The sequence below is a fragment of the Dipodomys ordii genome, unplaced genomic scaffold (genome assembly GCF_000151885.1).
Source record: "Dipodomys ordii isolate 6190 unplaced genomic scaffold, Dord_2.0 Scaffold67, whole genome shotgun sequence".
Taxonomy (NCBI): Eukaryota; Metazoa; Chordata; class Mammalia; order Rodentia; family Heteromyidae; genus Dipodomys; species Dipodomys ordii.
The window spans coordinates 8,263,748-8,278,289 of NW_012267283.1; the positions used below are offsets into that span (position 1 = coordinate 8,263,748).

The 14,542-nt window shown below is 36.3% G+C and overlaps 1 protein-coding gene across 2 annotated transcripts in view; it reads left to right on the forward strand.

Annotated features, from left to right (window-relative positions):
* The window catches only part of Grin3a (glutamate receptor, ionotropic, N-methyl-D-aspartate 3A), a 142,305-nt gene that overhangs the window by 38,760 nt on the left and 89,003 nt on the right, over positions 1 to 14,542 (forward strand). For both annotated transcript variants that reach the window (XM_013023274.1, XM_013023273.1), the window contains exon 2: positions 10,011 to 10,615. In XM_013023274.1, the coding sequence (XP_012878728.1) occupies positions 10,011 to 10,615 (605 nt within the window). The remainder of the gene's footprint in view (positions 1 to 10,010; positions 10,616 to 14,542) is intronic.

Here is a 14,542-nt window from a genome sequence, read left to right on the forward strand (position 1 = left end):
GCATATATATATATATATATATATATATATATATATATATATATATATATAGTTTTTTTCTCTGAGAGAACAAAGATGGATGAGGGCAATCATCAGCAATTGGTGCCAAAAGTCGCTTAATTTGTGAAGTGGTTCTGGAACTTGTTGTCAAAAGAGAGGTTATAGAGGGATGTAGACTCTATTGTGTACCTAACTCACCCCAAAATAAACAGCTTCTCTGAGAATGAGACAGAGCATTTCTTTTCCTGTGAAAGAGTTTGTATAGCTGATATATTTTTTAAAAGATGTCTACTACCGAGGCCATTGTGTGCAAATAGATGATAGGAGAGAGAGAGCAATAGCAAAGAAAAATATTGTATTACCTTCACCTTAGAAAGCACATCCAACACAAGGGCTAAATTCTGCATGCAAATTGCCAACTTTCCCTTACCAGGCCCTCATTCCGGGCCAGATGAGAGATGATTACATTTTCACATTTCATTCTCAGGAGGAATCTGTAAGGTGGGAAGTGGTATTGTCCTCAGTTTAGAGATGATGCAGAGCTTGCTGAATGACTTGCAGATGGCCACATGGCTTATAAATGATGATGACAGAATTAAGCAGAAATCCCCTTGACTGCTAACCAATATCCTGTTCCTTACAAGACCTGAGTTCACGGAAGAAGTCAGTGGGCCCAGGAGCCATGACAGTATGTGACTTACTTGAGAACATTGTAGACATTACTGAAGCCATTACACAATCAAAGGGAGTGTAGAGGCAGAGGTGGTGGAGCCAATCATTTATCTGGGATGGGAAAGAAAACACTGCCAAAGAAGAAAGGGTACTCCAAAGAGACTCTTAGATAGATGAAACTGTGAGTTAAATGTTTATGTCTCTACAGTAAATCATTTTATAGTAAATCAGGTATATGTAAACTTATAACATGATCTGTTGTTTTCAACCTTATCTCATTTTTTTCCAAAAGAACCAATTAGAGAATTCTTTTTTTGGTAGTTTTTTATTGTAAAAATGTTGTACAGAGGGGTTACAGTTAACATGAGCAAGGTAATGGGTACATTTCCTATTGAGCATTGTTGTCTCCTCCTTTGTTTTCCCCTTACCATCCCTTCCCTCCCACCTCCACAAATAATGCCCCCCCCACCAAAGTTGTAAAGTTCATTTTCAACATAGTGTTTTGTACATCTCATTGTTACAATGGGTCAACCTGTATCCTTATTTAAGCATTTTGTTTTTGCCCCTCCTTTCCCCTCCCAGAATTACAGAAGTGTATATACAAGATGCAGGGCACCAACATCAAATACAGTGAAAATAGGGGTTATACCATGGAGGAGGAACATACAAAGCAACAAAAAAATCACATGGTACATTATAAATACATTAGAAACAACAGTAAGAAAGAAAAAAGATATTTGTGTCCCTAGCTTAGGGTTCATTTTGCTTAACATCATCTTATGTGGTCATATGTACATAGCTTTTGGCCTTTTCTGCTTGTCCTACACATGTAGGACATATACTAGTTATGGCAAATAAGGGAAACCATGGGGCCTATGTTTCTTTGGGCCTGGCTTACTTCACTTAATATAATTTTTTCCAAGTCTTTCCATTTCCTAACAAATGGGGCAATGTCATTCTTTCTGATGGAGGCATAGAATTTCATTGTATATATATGTACCACATTTTCTTGATCCTTCATCTAATAAGGAGCATCTGGGTTGGTTCCATGTCTTAGCTATGGTAAATAATGCTGCAATAAACATAGTTGTGCTGGTAGAATTCTTATACCAAACCAGTACCTGTATCGTCCCATCCCCTCTTACCATTCCCAGGGAAGACCTTCATTTGTAATCTTTTACATAATTTATAATTATTAATGTTTATTGATATTATTATCTCTTCCTTTCTACAAGGGAAAAAGAATGCCTGGCAGAGGGCATGGCTCTCGATAGGAGGTTAAAATTACTTGTGGGGACAAAATGACTGTTCTGTAAAGGATTCTCTTACTTCATTGACTAGTAAACATTCCTCATATTGTATGAATGCAAACTCTTTGTCTACCAAATTTGTTTACAAATATTCTCATCTTATTGTGCCATGATGTTTTTAAAATTTATGAGGGGTGTTTAATTCCAGAGTTCTGTGTTATATATCATATAATGTGTTTCTCTTTACCACTGTCATTTCTGAGAGATGTTTACATACTAGTTTATTAATAATTTAAAATTTATTTTTGTATATGGTAAAATTTGAAATTTGACTTACAGTTTTCAAATATTAGAAATTTTCATTTTCAAAATGATCTATTTCCTCAACTTTTTTTTTCTTCTTTCTTTTTTTTTCTTTGGTCTTTCAAAGGGCTCCAACCCAGGGCCTGGGCACTGTTTCTGAGCTTTTTTGACTAAGGCTAGCACTCTTCCACTTTGAGCCACTGCTCCACTTCTGGTTTTTTGGTGTTTTATTGGAGATAAAGAATCCTCAAAGAAACAACTGCCCAATAAATAAGTGGGCTAAAGACTTAAAGAGAAACGTCTCTAAAGAGAAATAAGAATGCCACTAGACACATGAGGAAATGCTCAACCTCCCTAGCCATAAAAGAAATGCAAATCAAAACAACATTAAGATACCACCTCACCCCAGTTAGAATAGCTATAATCAAGAACTCTAATAACAACAGATGCTGGAGGGGATGTGGACAGAAGGGAACCCTACTGCATTGTTGGTGGGAGTGTAAACTTGTTCAACCACTTTGGAAAGTAGTCTGGAGATTCCTCAAAAGACTCCACATAGACCTCCCCTATGACCCAGCAATCCCACTTCTGGACATTTACCCACATGATCACAAACAAGACCATACTAAAGCTACCAGCACAACTATGTTTATTGCAGCATTATTTACCATAGCTAAGATATGGAACCAACCCAGATGCCCCTCAGTAGATGAATGGATCAAGATATATATATATATATATATATATATATATATATATATATATATATACAGTGGAATTCTGTGCTTCCACCAGAAAGGATGACATTGCCCCATTTGTTAGGAAATGGAACAACTTGGGAAAAAATTATATTAGATGAAGTAAGCCAGGCCCAAAGAAACATAGGTCCCATGGTTTCCCTTATTTGCAATTACTAGTATATGTCTGAGACATTCAGAAAAGGTCAGATAAGTTGATGTTAGGTGAAATGAACCCCAATATAAGGACTCAAATGTTTTTTCTTTCTTGCTATTGTTTCTAACATATTTATAAGATATTTCTTTGTTGCTTTATGTTCCTCCCCCATGGTATAACCTGCTTTCACTGTATTTGATGTAAGTATAATTTGTGGAGGGGAAGGTGGACCCATTGCACAATGAGATGTACAAGATGTTATGTTGAAAATCAAACTTTACAACTTTGGCCCAAGGGTGGAGGAGATGGGAGGGGATGGTAAGGGGAAACAAAGGAGGAGGCAACAATGCTTGATAAGAAATGTACTCATAATAAAAAAAAAGAAATGTACTCATTACCTTGCCCATATAACTGTAACCCCTTTGTACAGTATTTTCACAATTTTAAAAAAAAAGAGTCTTACAGACTTTCCTACCTCGGCTGGTTTCAAATCACAATCTCAGATCTCAGCCTCCTGAGTAGCTAGGACTATAGGCATGAGCCACTGACACCTGGCTTCAATGCTTAATCTCATATTTCCTTCTCGGTTTTTCATGAAAAAATCATTTATTTGCTTTTTTTGAATATTTTATTATCTTCAAGTCGTTATAAAAAGGAATTTCCATTCACCAAAGCAGTTTGTGGACACAGTACATCTTGACCAATGTCACCCCTTTCAAAATTCTCATCTGCCCTTCCCAACCCATTCCTTAATTTTAACTTAATTTAATTTTAGGTTATGTATTGACTTTTTTTGCTATTTAACAAAGCAGTTTGTGTACAATGTATCTTGATCTGTATAATCACTTCAACATCCCCTTCAACCTACTCCTTCCCTTACAGTTCTCAGTTCTATGGTATATACAATGAATTTTTGCCTGTATTTTCCCTTCTTCACCTGTTAATTTTTCTACCTTCTATCTTGGCCGCACCCTCTTGCAAGTACCCATTTCTTGGTTCTTATTTTGTTGAGCTTTGAGTTATATTAAGTTGAAGCATTCTTTTATAAATATTGACATTCTTTTTCTATTTATTTACCTGTTAAACCTTTCTTGCTTTACAAAAATTACATTTTCTAATGTGTTCTAATATTTTCTAAGGATCAATGTCATTTTTGCTCTTTCCAAATTTTCTTGATTCCAATAGAACTTGCTTAATCCTTGCCCCAGATTTTAAGAAAAGTTTCATTATTTGTCTTGAATTTTAAGTGTTTCATATCTCTGTGTGTGTTGTCATTATATGGGAAGAAATTATAAGACATGTAAGACTGCTAGTTAAATAATATATTACTAGATGCTTCTAAACTGTTAGTTAATACATATTTTTTGAAGAATTACATCCATTACATGTGTGAAAGGATTAACTTCACCATCTGATATTTCTCAGTAGAACTGTTTATAGGAGTGAACATGAGATTGTGTGGATTAATCATTATCCACTTGTGAGGGCAAGGGAATATTTGTTTCAATCTCATGTTGCTCTCTTCTGCAAACGCATTTACTTCTCTGTCTAGTGCTATGTGCTCAATATTATTCGCTAATTACACATCCTATATAGCAAGGGGCTGACAATTATCTGTACCTCCACAAGAGCTTGTTTTTCACACACTAATTTAATGAGTTCCTCTGTGGGAAGTGCTGGAGAAGCCTGTCTTACAACTCAGGTCAAAATATTGTATCTTGGAACTTAACTGGAACTGGTTTTCTTTCCAATTTTTTTAGTTTTCCATCTTTCTTACTATGATCCCAGGTTTTGGGGTAAATGAAAGAGAAGTTCCATTTGACAAATACTATTCTAACTGTGTTAGAAGATATGTTTAAAATATGTTTAGAAACTATGTAGCTCTTAGTCTCCTGTGTATACAAAATAATCAGTAGCTACACAATAGTATCAAGTGTGTATGTACAGTTCTGTACCAAAGCAATGACACATGCAGGAGATGGTTCATTCTGTAGAGTCAGCAGAGAAACAGTCAAATAACAAAAAACCCCAATCTATCATTGCATTAAGATCAACAGGATAAAAATATTATGTCAATACAAAGAAAAACAGTTTTGCGTCAAAGAAAAGAAGAAAGTGACTAAAGCTCAGGAATATAAATTCAAGTTATCCTGAATGATTTATTCCACAATGGAATTTGTACAGCCACAGAACAAAGAAAGTCATAACCAGTACCTTGAACAGTTACACTGGGGGCTGGGAGGGGGCATTAAGTAGGCAGAATACAGCAAAGCAGGTGTATTATTTGCCTTTCTCATTGCTGACAGCAAACTATGAATTAATCAAGGGATTAATACACTGATTAGGTCAAAGCTTTCAAGACCCAATCACTTTCCCCAAAGCCCATAGATGCAATCCAAGCCTTCAATATTTTATATTCAAAGCATAACAACAGAGGAATTTTATATTCAAAGCATAACAACAGAGAAATTTTTCTAGAGGCTTAAGGTGTTACCTTATAACATTACTAGCTTTAGGATTGGTGGAGTCTGGGGGGTCTGCTAAGTCTAGTAATGCATTGAGAATTTTATCTAATAACAATAAGAACATTAGAGCAAGAAACAAGTTAAATGGCTATTAAAGGGCTGAAGATAGCCCAAGATAGGTTTGGCTCTTGACCTATAACATTTTTTTACCTATAATCATAATGTCCCATCAGCCAACGTCAAGCAATCTGTAGAACTTTGGTTCACACAATATGAGATAGCTTCTAGAAATCTACCTGAGAGAACTGAGTTGGGAAAGATGAATATAAATACAATCAAACCAATTTCCAGGTGAAAAGAAATAATAATTAAGTTAATATAGGCATAACAGTGTTTTCCCTGGTTCAAGAAAAACCAATTGTATAGTATGACTTGGAGCATGTTAAAGAGTAGGAAAACTAACTTCCTCTTTATCCTTCATAGTTCTTAGGACGAAAGCATGAGAACATGAGAAAGAATAAGAACATTTAATCATATTAGTATCTATGTATAGATGGAAGATAGCCAGGAAAGAGGGAATAAATCTCCAAGATGTTATGTTGCAATAACATCTTCAACTATAACAAATCTGTTAGAGAGATCTGTTAGGGAGGTAGCCAGGCAAAGTACAATGCACATGAGTAAGCTTTGTTATGTGGGTTTGTGGTTATGCCTTCTACATTGACAAGGATCTCTAGTGATTCAATCATCTTTATCTTCCTGGTACATAGAGAGAAAGATGCCATCACAAATAAAGCTTTTCTTTATAGGTGGAAATTTCCCTTGTAAAAAGATAACTCCTACTCTGTGTTCATAGACTCTTCTCAGTCTTCAATCTCAAAGTGAACATTCAAAATAACTCTTATGCCAAAGGGTCATATTTTAGGGTGGTCCATTTTCTACAGTGATCTGGTGTATTGATAATAAACTAAACCCTAAGATTCGAATGCCTTCCTAATCCATATGATTGATCTTGAAATTCCTCCTATGAGTAATTCAGAAGTCTTGATTCTCGAAAATGATTTGGTCATACTGGTTTTAGAAAGAAAAATGTCAAAGAATTACAGGGGTTGGGGTGGGGCACTAAAGCCAAGAAAGCAGTTGGGAAACATTTGTTCCTGCCAACTAAATGTAGAGTGTACCTTCCACTGCTCCTTTCTGCCTAAAGAAGGTTAGGTCAGGAGAAGAAAAGAAAAAAAACACAGAAGGATGGGCAGAAAACTACAAGAAGTCTCTGGAGCAGTATATATTCATCAAAAAGAGAAGTGGAGTCTATAGCATCCATTCCTCTCACTTTGAGCTTGTCTGCCCTCTCAAATTTGAAAAGCAAGAGCTACCTATTGAGTACTGTCTCCTGATGTTTGACACCCTTCTCTTTTTGGACACCTCCCTTTGATCTTATCACTTGATCCTTCTTAATTTAAGAACCTTTTTTCCACTTCCCTCCCAGCTATCATTAACACCTAAGCTTCCAGTTCGCTTATGGCCCCATGGGAACTTGGAAGGCTTTCTTTTCGCTGCTTGTTGGTTGGTCACTGCCTGTGAATGACTTTCCCAAAATTCTACTTTTGTCAATGTAAGCCTTACTTAAATGTTTAACTTAAAAGGACATAAGTCGAGTTCTTAGAGTAAGTTTTACAATTCCATCCTGCCGACCATCATGTGTCCTCTCATTTCTGCCAGTATTCATAGTTTTCTTCCTGTTAACCCCATCAGAATCTCATCCTTAATTTTTTTTAAAAAAAAGCATGAAAAATTTTCAATGCTTCTAAGAGTTCAAAGTTCAATTCAATTTATGGAGGAGGTGGTATTGATAAATCACACCCAGGGTTTTGCCCACTAAGGTACACTCCCAGACTTTAAATCCTCTTCCTTAGTACACATTTTTGGTGGGTCAAAAAAGCTCATCCTTATTTTCTGCTTTCCTTTTATACAAGGCTTGAAATTTAGCTGAGAAACTTCTATTCTTCTGTTGACCTGAATGTTTAGCAAGCTCCTAAAAATAGTTCAGCAAGTCCCAAGTGAAACGTATTTACTGCAATTTGATCAATATTTATTGCATAAAGAACATGAGTAAGGCCCTGGACTAAACATTCTCAAGATATCATCATTACATAATAAATGTGTCATGTATCTGCTTATGAGGAAATCAAATGACAAATGTATTAACATTGGAAGACTGTATTTCACCTACATGTCTAATAATTTGTGATTTTTCTTAAATAAAGTACTCTTCCTTTATTGAAGGGTGAATTCCATGAGTAGATGAAATTGTGGTTTAAGTTACATAAATGTGTTTAATAGCACAATTTCACAGCAAGAATCCAGGATCAATAGATCCAGAAATGTGAATTAAACTATATACTCTTAATCTTGATGTCTATAATGAAAAGAAATATACATACATATCAGAAGTATGTTGCTCAAGTGGCTAGGATGTAAGAAACTATGATCCATTTCTCCTCCCCATTTCCTTCTACAACAACTATGTTAGGGGCTGGGAAGGTGGCTCAGTGGTAGAGCGCTTGCCTTGCATGCATGAGGCCCTAGGTTCAATTCCTCAGCACCACATAAGCAAAAAGAAAAAAAAAGAACTATGTTAAAATTTCTGTAATTACCCTTTTTTTTTTTATCAGTCATGGTGCTTGAACTCTGGGACTAGATGCTGTCCCTCAGCTCTTCAGCTCAAGGCAAGTGCCACTTCTTGTTTTCTGGTGGCTTATTGGAGAAAAGAGTCTTATGGACTTTCCTAACTGGGCTGGTTTTGAACCACAATTCTCAGATCTCAGCCTCCTTAATAGCTAGGATTATAGGCATGAACTACCAGCACCCAGCTATAATTAACTTTTAAAAAAATTAATCATCAATATTCATTGCAGAACAACACGAGACAGATGTATTACAATGATCTTTCCTTTCTTGTATCACTGCTTTAACTACAAAAATTATCTCATGTTTCCTTTGCTTAGTTTTTCAATATAGCCATTGTTTTCATTGTGAAGGTAGTGTACAGAGGGGTTAAAATTTCTATAATTAACTTTTTTAAATGTTTTTTTATCATTAAGCAGTTGTGCAAAGGAGTTGCCATTCACCGGGGCAGTTTGTGGATCCAATGCCTCTTAATGAATGTCACCCCTTTCAACATTCTCACCCACCGCTCTCAACCTACTCCTTCCCACACTTATCTTAATTGTAGGTCATGTATTTAATTTTTTGGCATTTAACAAAGTATTTTATGTAAACAATGCATCTTGATCTGTGTCATCCCTTCACCATCTTCGTTCTCCTCAGCCCCCCCTTCCCTTATAGTTCTCAATTCTGTAAGATACACAATGAAGTCATGCCTGTCTTCTCTCCTTCCTCTCCTCCTTCATTCTTTTACTCCTCTGCCCTTAGCCTCAGCCTCCTCTCTTGCAAGCATTAACCTTAAAAGGAAGCCAAAGTAGTATCTTTCCATTTCTTAACTAAATGAGATGCTTAACAAATAAGTTACAAATTGTGATCTATATAAATATAAAGACAAGCTTGATAACATATATGATTGTTCTCTCTCATGTTGACACCTAGGGTTATCTTTCTTCTAACAAAACATTATGGGAAGATAAGGATTTTAAATTGATAATTCAATGTGATCAGAATGACCAGTCCAGGTACACACTGGGGTAGGAAGTGAGAGTCATTTTGTTTCTTTGTGTGTTCTTCCCCTATGGTATAACCGGTTTTCACTGTATTTGATGTCTGGACCCCGCCATCTTGTATATACAAGGAAGGGAGAGGAAGGGAAAAAACAAAATGCTTAACTAAGGATACGGGTTAACCCATTATAACAATGAGATGTACAAGACACTATGTTGAAAAGGAACTTCACAACTTTGGGGGAGCGAGGGCTGATAGGGGAAAAACAAAGGAGGAGGCAACAATGCTCCATAGGAAATGTACTCATTACCTTGCTTATGTAACTGTAACCTCTCTGTACAGTATTTTTATAATAAAAAAACACATACAAAAAGAAGTAACCAGGCAAGCAGGGTGGCTCTGAAGTAAAGAGCCTGCCTCACAAGCATGAAGACTTGAATTCCAACCACACTACCACAAATAAACATGGATTATGCGAGATGATGGATCTGTTCGTTTGCTTCAGCAAACCGCCCATTTTCCTATCTCCATGTCATCCCTACCATCATGTTGTAAATCTCAAATATGCATAGTAAAACATTTTTGAGAGAAAATTCCGTACTTTGGGAAACTTACCCTAGGGATATTTGAATATCGCAGAGAGAAAATAATAATAACCAAGCTCTAGGCTCATCAGAAAGCAAAAAATTCCCTATATCATACTTTTTGACCAATGCTTTCTAATTCTTCTTTTTCATATCTTTAAATACAGAATCCCCTCCACCTACAACTGAGTTTAGAAAATTCCTTTAGTTCTGATGCTGATGTCACTGTCTCAATCCTCGCCATGAACAACTGGTACAATTTTAGCTTGCTGCTGTGCCGGGAAGACTGGAACATCACCGACTTCCTTCTCCTCATCCAGAATAATTCCAAGTTCCACCTCGGGTCTATCATCAACACCACTGCAGGCCTCTCCTTCACCAACAACCTCTTAAGCTTCCTGCAGGTCCAGCTTGAGAACGTTAAGAACAGCACACCCACCATCGTGATGTTTGGCTGCAACATGGAGAGCATCCAGCAGATTTTTGAAATGGCCACCCAGTTTGGATTAACACCCCCTGAGCTTCACTGGGTGCTGGGAGATTCACAGAACGTAGAAGAATTGAGGACAGAAGGTCTGCCCCTGGGGCTGATTGCTCATGGAAAAACAACACAGTCTTTCTTTGAATACTACGTACAAGATGCCATGGAGTTGGTTGCAAGGGCTGTAGCCACAGCCACCATGATCCAGCCTGAACTTGCTCTCATTCCCAGCACGATGAACTGCATGGATGTAAAAACTACGAATCTCACATCAGGACAATATTTATCAAGGTAGGGTGCAAGGCCTGGATTAAATCCTGGATTATATCTCTGACAAGAAGTCAAATGTTCCTATCTATAGCTCTTGCAGAAATGTTGATTCTAAGTAACTATAAACTTCTGAGAGGGTGTGCATAAGGCTAGCATTTTGTGATCGTTATCTGTAATTTGCTCTCTAGACTTCTAAGGGCAGCATATAGAGAAAGTACACAGGTCTACTTAATTCATTACTCATTTTTGGATTCTTGTCAAGTTTCTAAACTAAAAAATAAGTTTCATAACAAACATGTCATGAAACTATTTATGAAAAGTAATGCCACATTGGCTCATAGTGGTTGCACAAGGAATAGTCCTTTTCCTACCTATTCTTTTCCATATCCATAGACCTAAACAAATCTCTCAATATACCCAGAACAAAGAAAAGTGCACAGGAAATGGATTTTTTCCTCCTCACAGTCCTTGATGCTTAAATAGTAAAGAGAGCAAATTTTAGCTACTTAATAATATCATAACCTGGAAAAGTTACATAGCTTCTCTGAGCCTTAGTTTCCCATGTTCTAAATCAACTTATATAAAATGGATATGAGTAGATTTTGTTATTCATGGAGTTACAGTGATAAATGATCGACAGACAAATGATAGATAGATGATAGATACACATAGGAGAATAGATACGTAGATACAAGCAAAAGTTTCACAAGAGCATTACTATATTTTAATAGTATTGTGTATTATATTTGCATAGTAATTATATGTGCATGCTTTAATTAGGTACCTTTCTATTCAATACCTCAATCTAACTCTGAAGCTATACTAAAAAACCTATTAAGTTAAACACTACCTCTCATCCAAAATAATTTGTGTAATTTTGGGCAAAGGGGAATATCTTTAAAGTATATTTTGTAGGGACCTAGATAAGGACCACTTACAGTCAGAGAGGACAAGTTAAGAATTATTTCTATTTCAGAGGGGAAAGCTAGCCTATAGTCTTGACACTAGTTTTAAGCTGTACTCTTGGAACAGTGACTGATTTGAAGAATGCAGGGAAATTTACCTTTAAAAGCAGGAAGATCTTAAAAGGTTAAGGAAACTTCCAAATTGAGCATCTACCTAACTTTATGCAAGACAATATAGTAAAGGCCATACATATTATAGAATTAAACACTAGCTAAAATTTTTAATGCTGTTAACAAACTACAAAAAAGTCAAATTGGATTTCTATGAATCTATTAATAATTCTATTAAATGTTGTATATCATTTGAACTTTCCATTTCCCCCCTATCGTATTTGAATTTCCTTAAGGTCAATCTATGTAAAAGTTTTATTTCACAGCTTCCATCAAGATTTAATCTATTGTTTGTACAATACCACACAGCAGAGGTTCAGGATTTTGTCTAAGACAAAAAGCAATCTCTTTCACCACAAATGTAGAAGCAAAGCTTTGTTTTATAATTTCAAACAGTCATTATTTTTAGAAGGACAATCATGAACAGCAGGCAGGAAACACCACTAGTGAAAACTTCATTCAGTTATTTAGCATCTTTCTGTCTCATGTAAAATGGAGAGCATAAGAAAAATCATTCTGTTTGGATGCTCAAAATGTTTAGAAGCCACCTAGAGGAATATTTGCTGTCAGGCTAGACAAACCTTAGGGATTCATTTTATCAAGATCAACTGATCATTCTCACTAAGATTTAATTTACATTAAAATTACATGCTTGCTCCCACAAGAATCTCATGGCACTCTGAACATCAAATTTTATGATGTTACTTAGCCCATCCCTCCATCATTATTTGTCTGTGCATCTGACTTCTGAGCTAAAATATAAACTCTATGAAAGAGAAGCACAATTGTTCAAGATAGTCCAATTCCTAGAATATAGCAGACAACTAATAAATACTCACTGGACCTTACCAATGCAGAAAGAAAGAAAAGAGACTGCGTATTGTATTTATACCTTCCAATGTCTGTTACTTTAGAAGAAAATAAGTAGTTGGTAGATAAATGTAGGGGGTTTTTTTACCTGCTTCTTGTCTAGTTTTCTCTTCTCTTTCTTTTTTCTTTGTGGAAACTTGGATGATAACCTTTACCCTCATGACTGTTTCCACATTTTTATTCTACAAGCTTTGAAAGTTGTAAAAGAAGAATGTGAAGTTTAGAGCCCCAGTGGTAATCCACAATGTAGAAGGGTCAGTGACAATATTTTCATCCCTATGGAAGTGTTTGAGAAATGAACTCAAAGAACTTCAGAAAATATGCCTAGGACATCTTAAACTCCCTGAGGAATGCAGTCAAAGAGAAAGTTTCAAAGTGTTCAGGAAAAGGGTCAGCGGAAATGGGCCAATCCCCGGAAGGCTTCTCTATAATGAATAACTTAAAAGCCACGTAAGTCATAAAACATCTGTGGATTTTTCATCATCTTTATTTATTTTGCTTAATTCGGTCTTTTAGAAAGTTTAGTTATTCTCAGCCCATAAGTCACATCTGCATACAGTAATTTTCTTAATTGTCCCTAAATTCTGTGAGGCTGACCTTGCTTCCTCACCACATAATAAAAGCCAGGGGGGATAATGAGCCATGACTAGTGGGTACTGGAGTTATGCAAGCTTTCATTTCTCACAGTGTCATTTTCAGTGTGAACTGACAGAATTGTTAACATTTTAAAATGTTAATGAAGGCACCAAAAACATGGCATTTTTCAGCATTGGCTTTTAGATGAGAAAAATAATTTCTCAGGGTAGACTACATAGACATACTTACAGGTATAAGGAATTTTATTCTCTCTCGTTCCCCACCTGTTAGAGCAAATGCATATCATAACTAAATGTAGACCAAAAGCCTTAGAGCACCAAGACTGTTGAAAGATCTGTAATACTTTATTTGCAAGGTGATTTACTAAAGGTTAATTATGTGGAATGGCTACAGATAGCATATTATTTTGATCACACCTCCATAAAGACATATGTCTAAGTGTTTCTGTCCATCCAACCAATGACCATTTGTTGAGCTAGCATGAGTGAAATATACTGAAGACGACTCTTGTCATTCTGGAGCTGACATTCTCATACATGAATGTTGGTGGTTATAAAATAGAAAAGTAAATTGATGACATGTGTGCTTTGTAACTTGTTTCTAGACAGAGATCCTCCTGCTTCAGCCTCTATGATCCATTAACTTCTAAATATCAGCTTAGATAATTATATATAATTTTTTGCATTTTTGTTGTCAAGGTGATGCACAGAGGGGTTACAGTTACATAAGGAAGGTAATAAGTACATTTCTTGTCCAACTTGTTACCCCTTCCCTCATTTTTTCTCCTACTTTCCCTCCCTCCCTACCCTCCTCCCCCAAGTCATACAGATCACTTCCAACATATTGCCTTGTATATATTGCTGTTGCATTAGTTCCCCCATTTAATCTAAAAGCAATAAGGCATTTTTGAAGATACATATCTACTAATCTGTTTGTATTAAAAATGCATCCAAGCTGGGCATTGGTGGCTCACAGCTATAATCCTAACTACTCAGGAGTCTGAAATCTGAGAAGCATAGTAAAACTAGTCTGAGAAAAAAGTCCATGAGACACTTATCTCCAATTAGTCACCAAAAAGCTAATGACTCAAGTGGTAGAGTGCTAGCCTTGAGCAAAAAAAGCTCAGGAATAGCACCCACGCCTAGAAATAGCACCAAGGCCCAGAGTTCAAACCCTAGCCCCAAATCCATATATGTGTATATATATGTATACACACACACACACACACACACACACACACACACACACACACACATTCTCCAAAGCTAGGTGTCAGTGTCTCAGACTTGTAATCCTAGTTATTCAGGAAACTGAGAACATGGCAGATTGCTTTTGGAAGCCAATATGAGACAAGAGACTCTACCTCCAATTAACAGCATAGTGTCAGACTGGAGGTTTGGCTTAT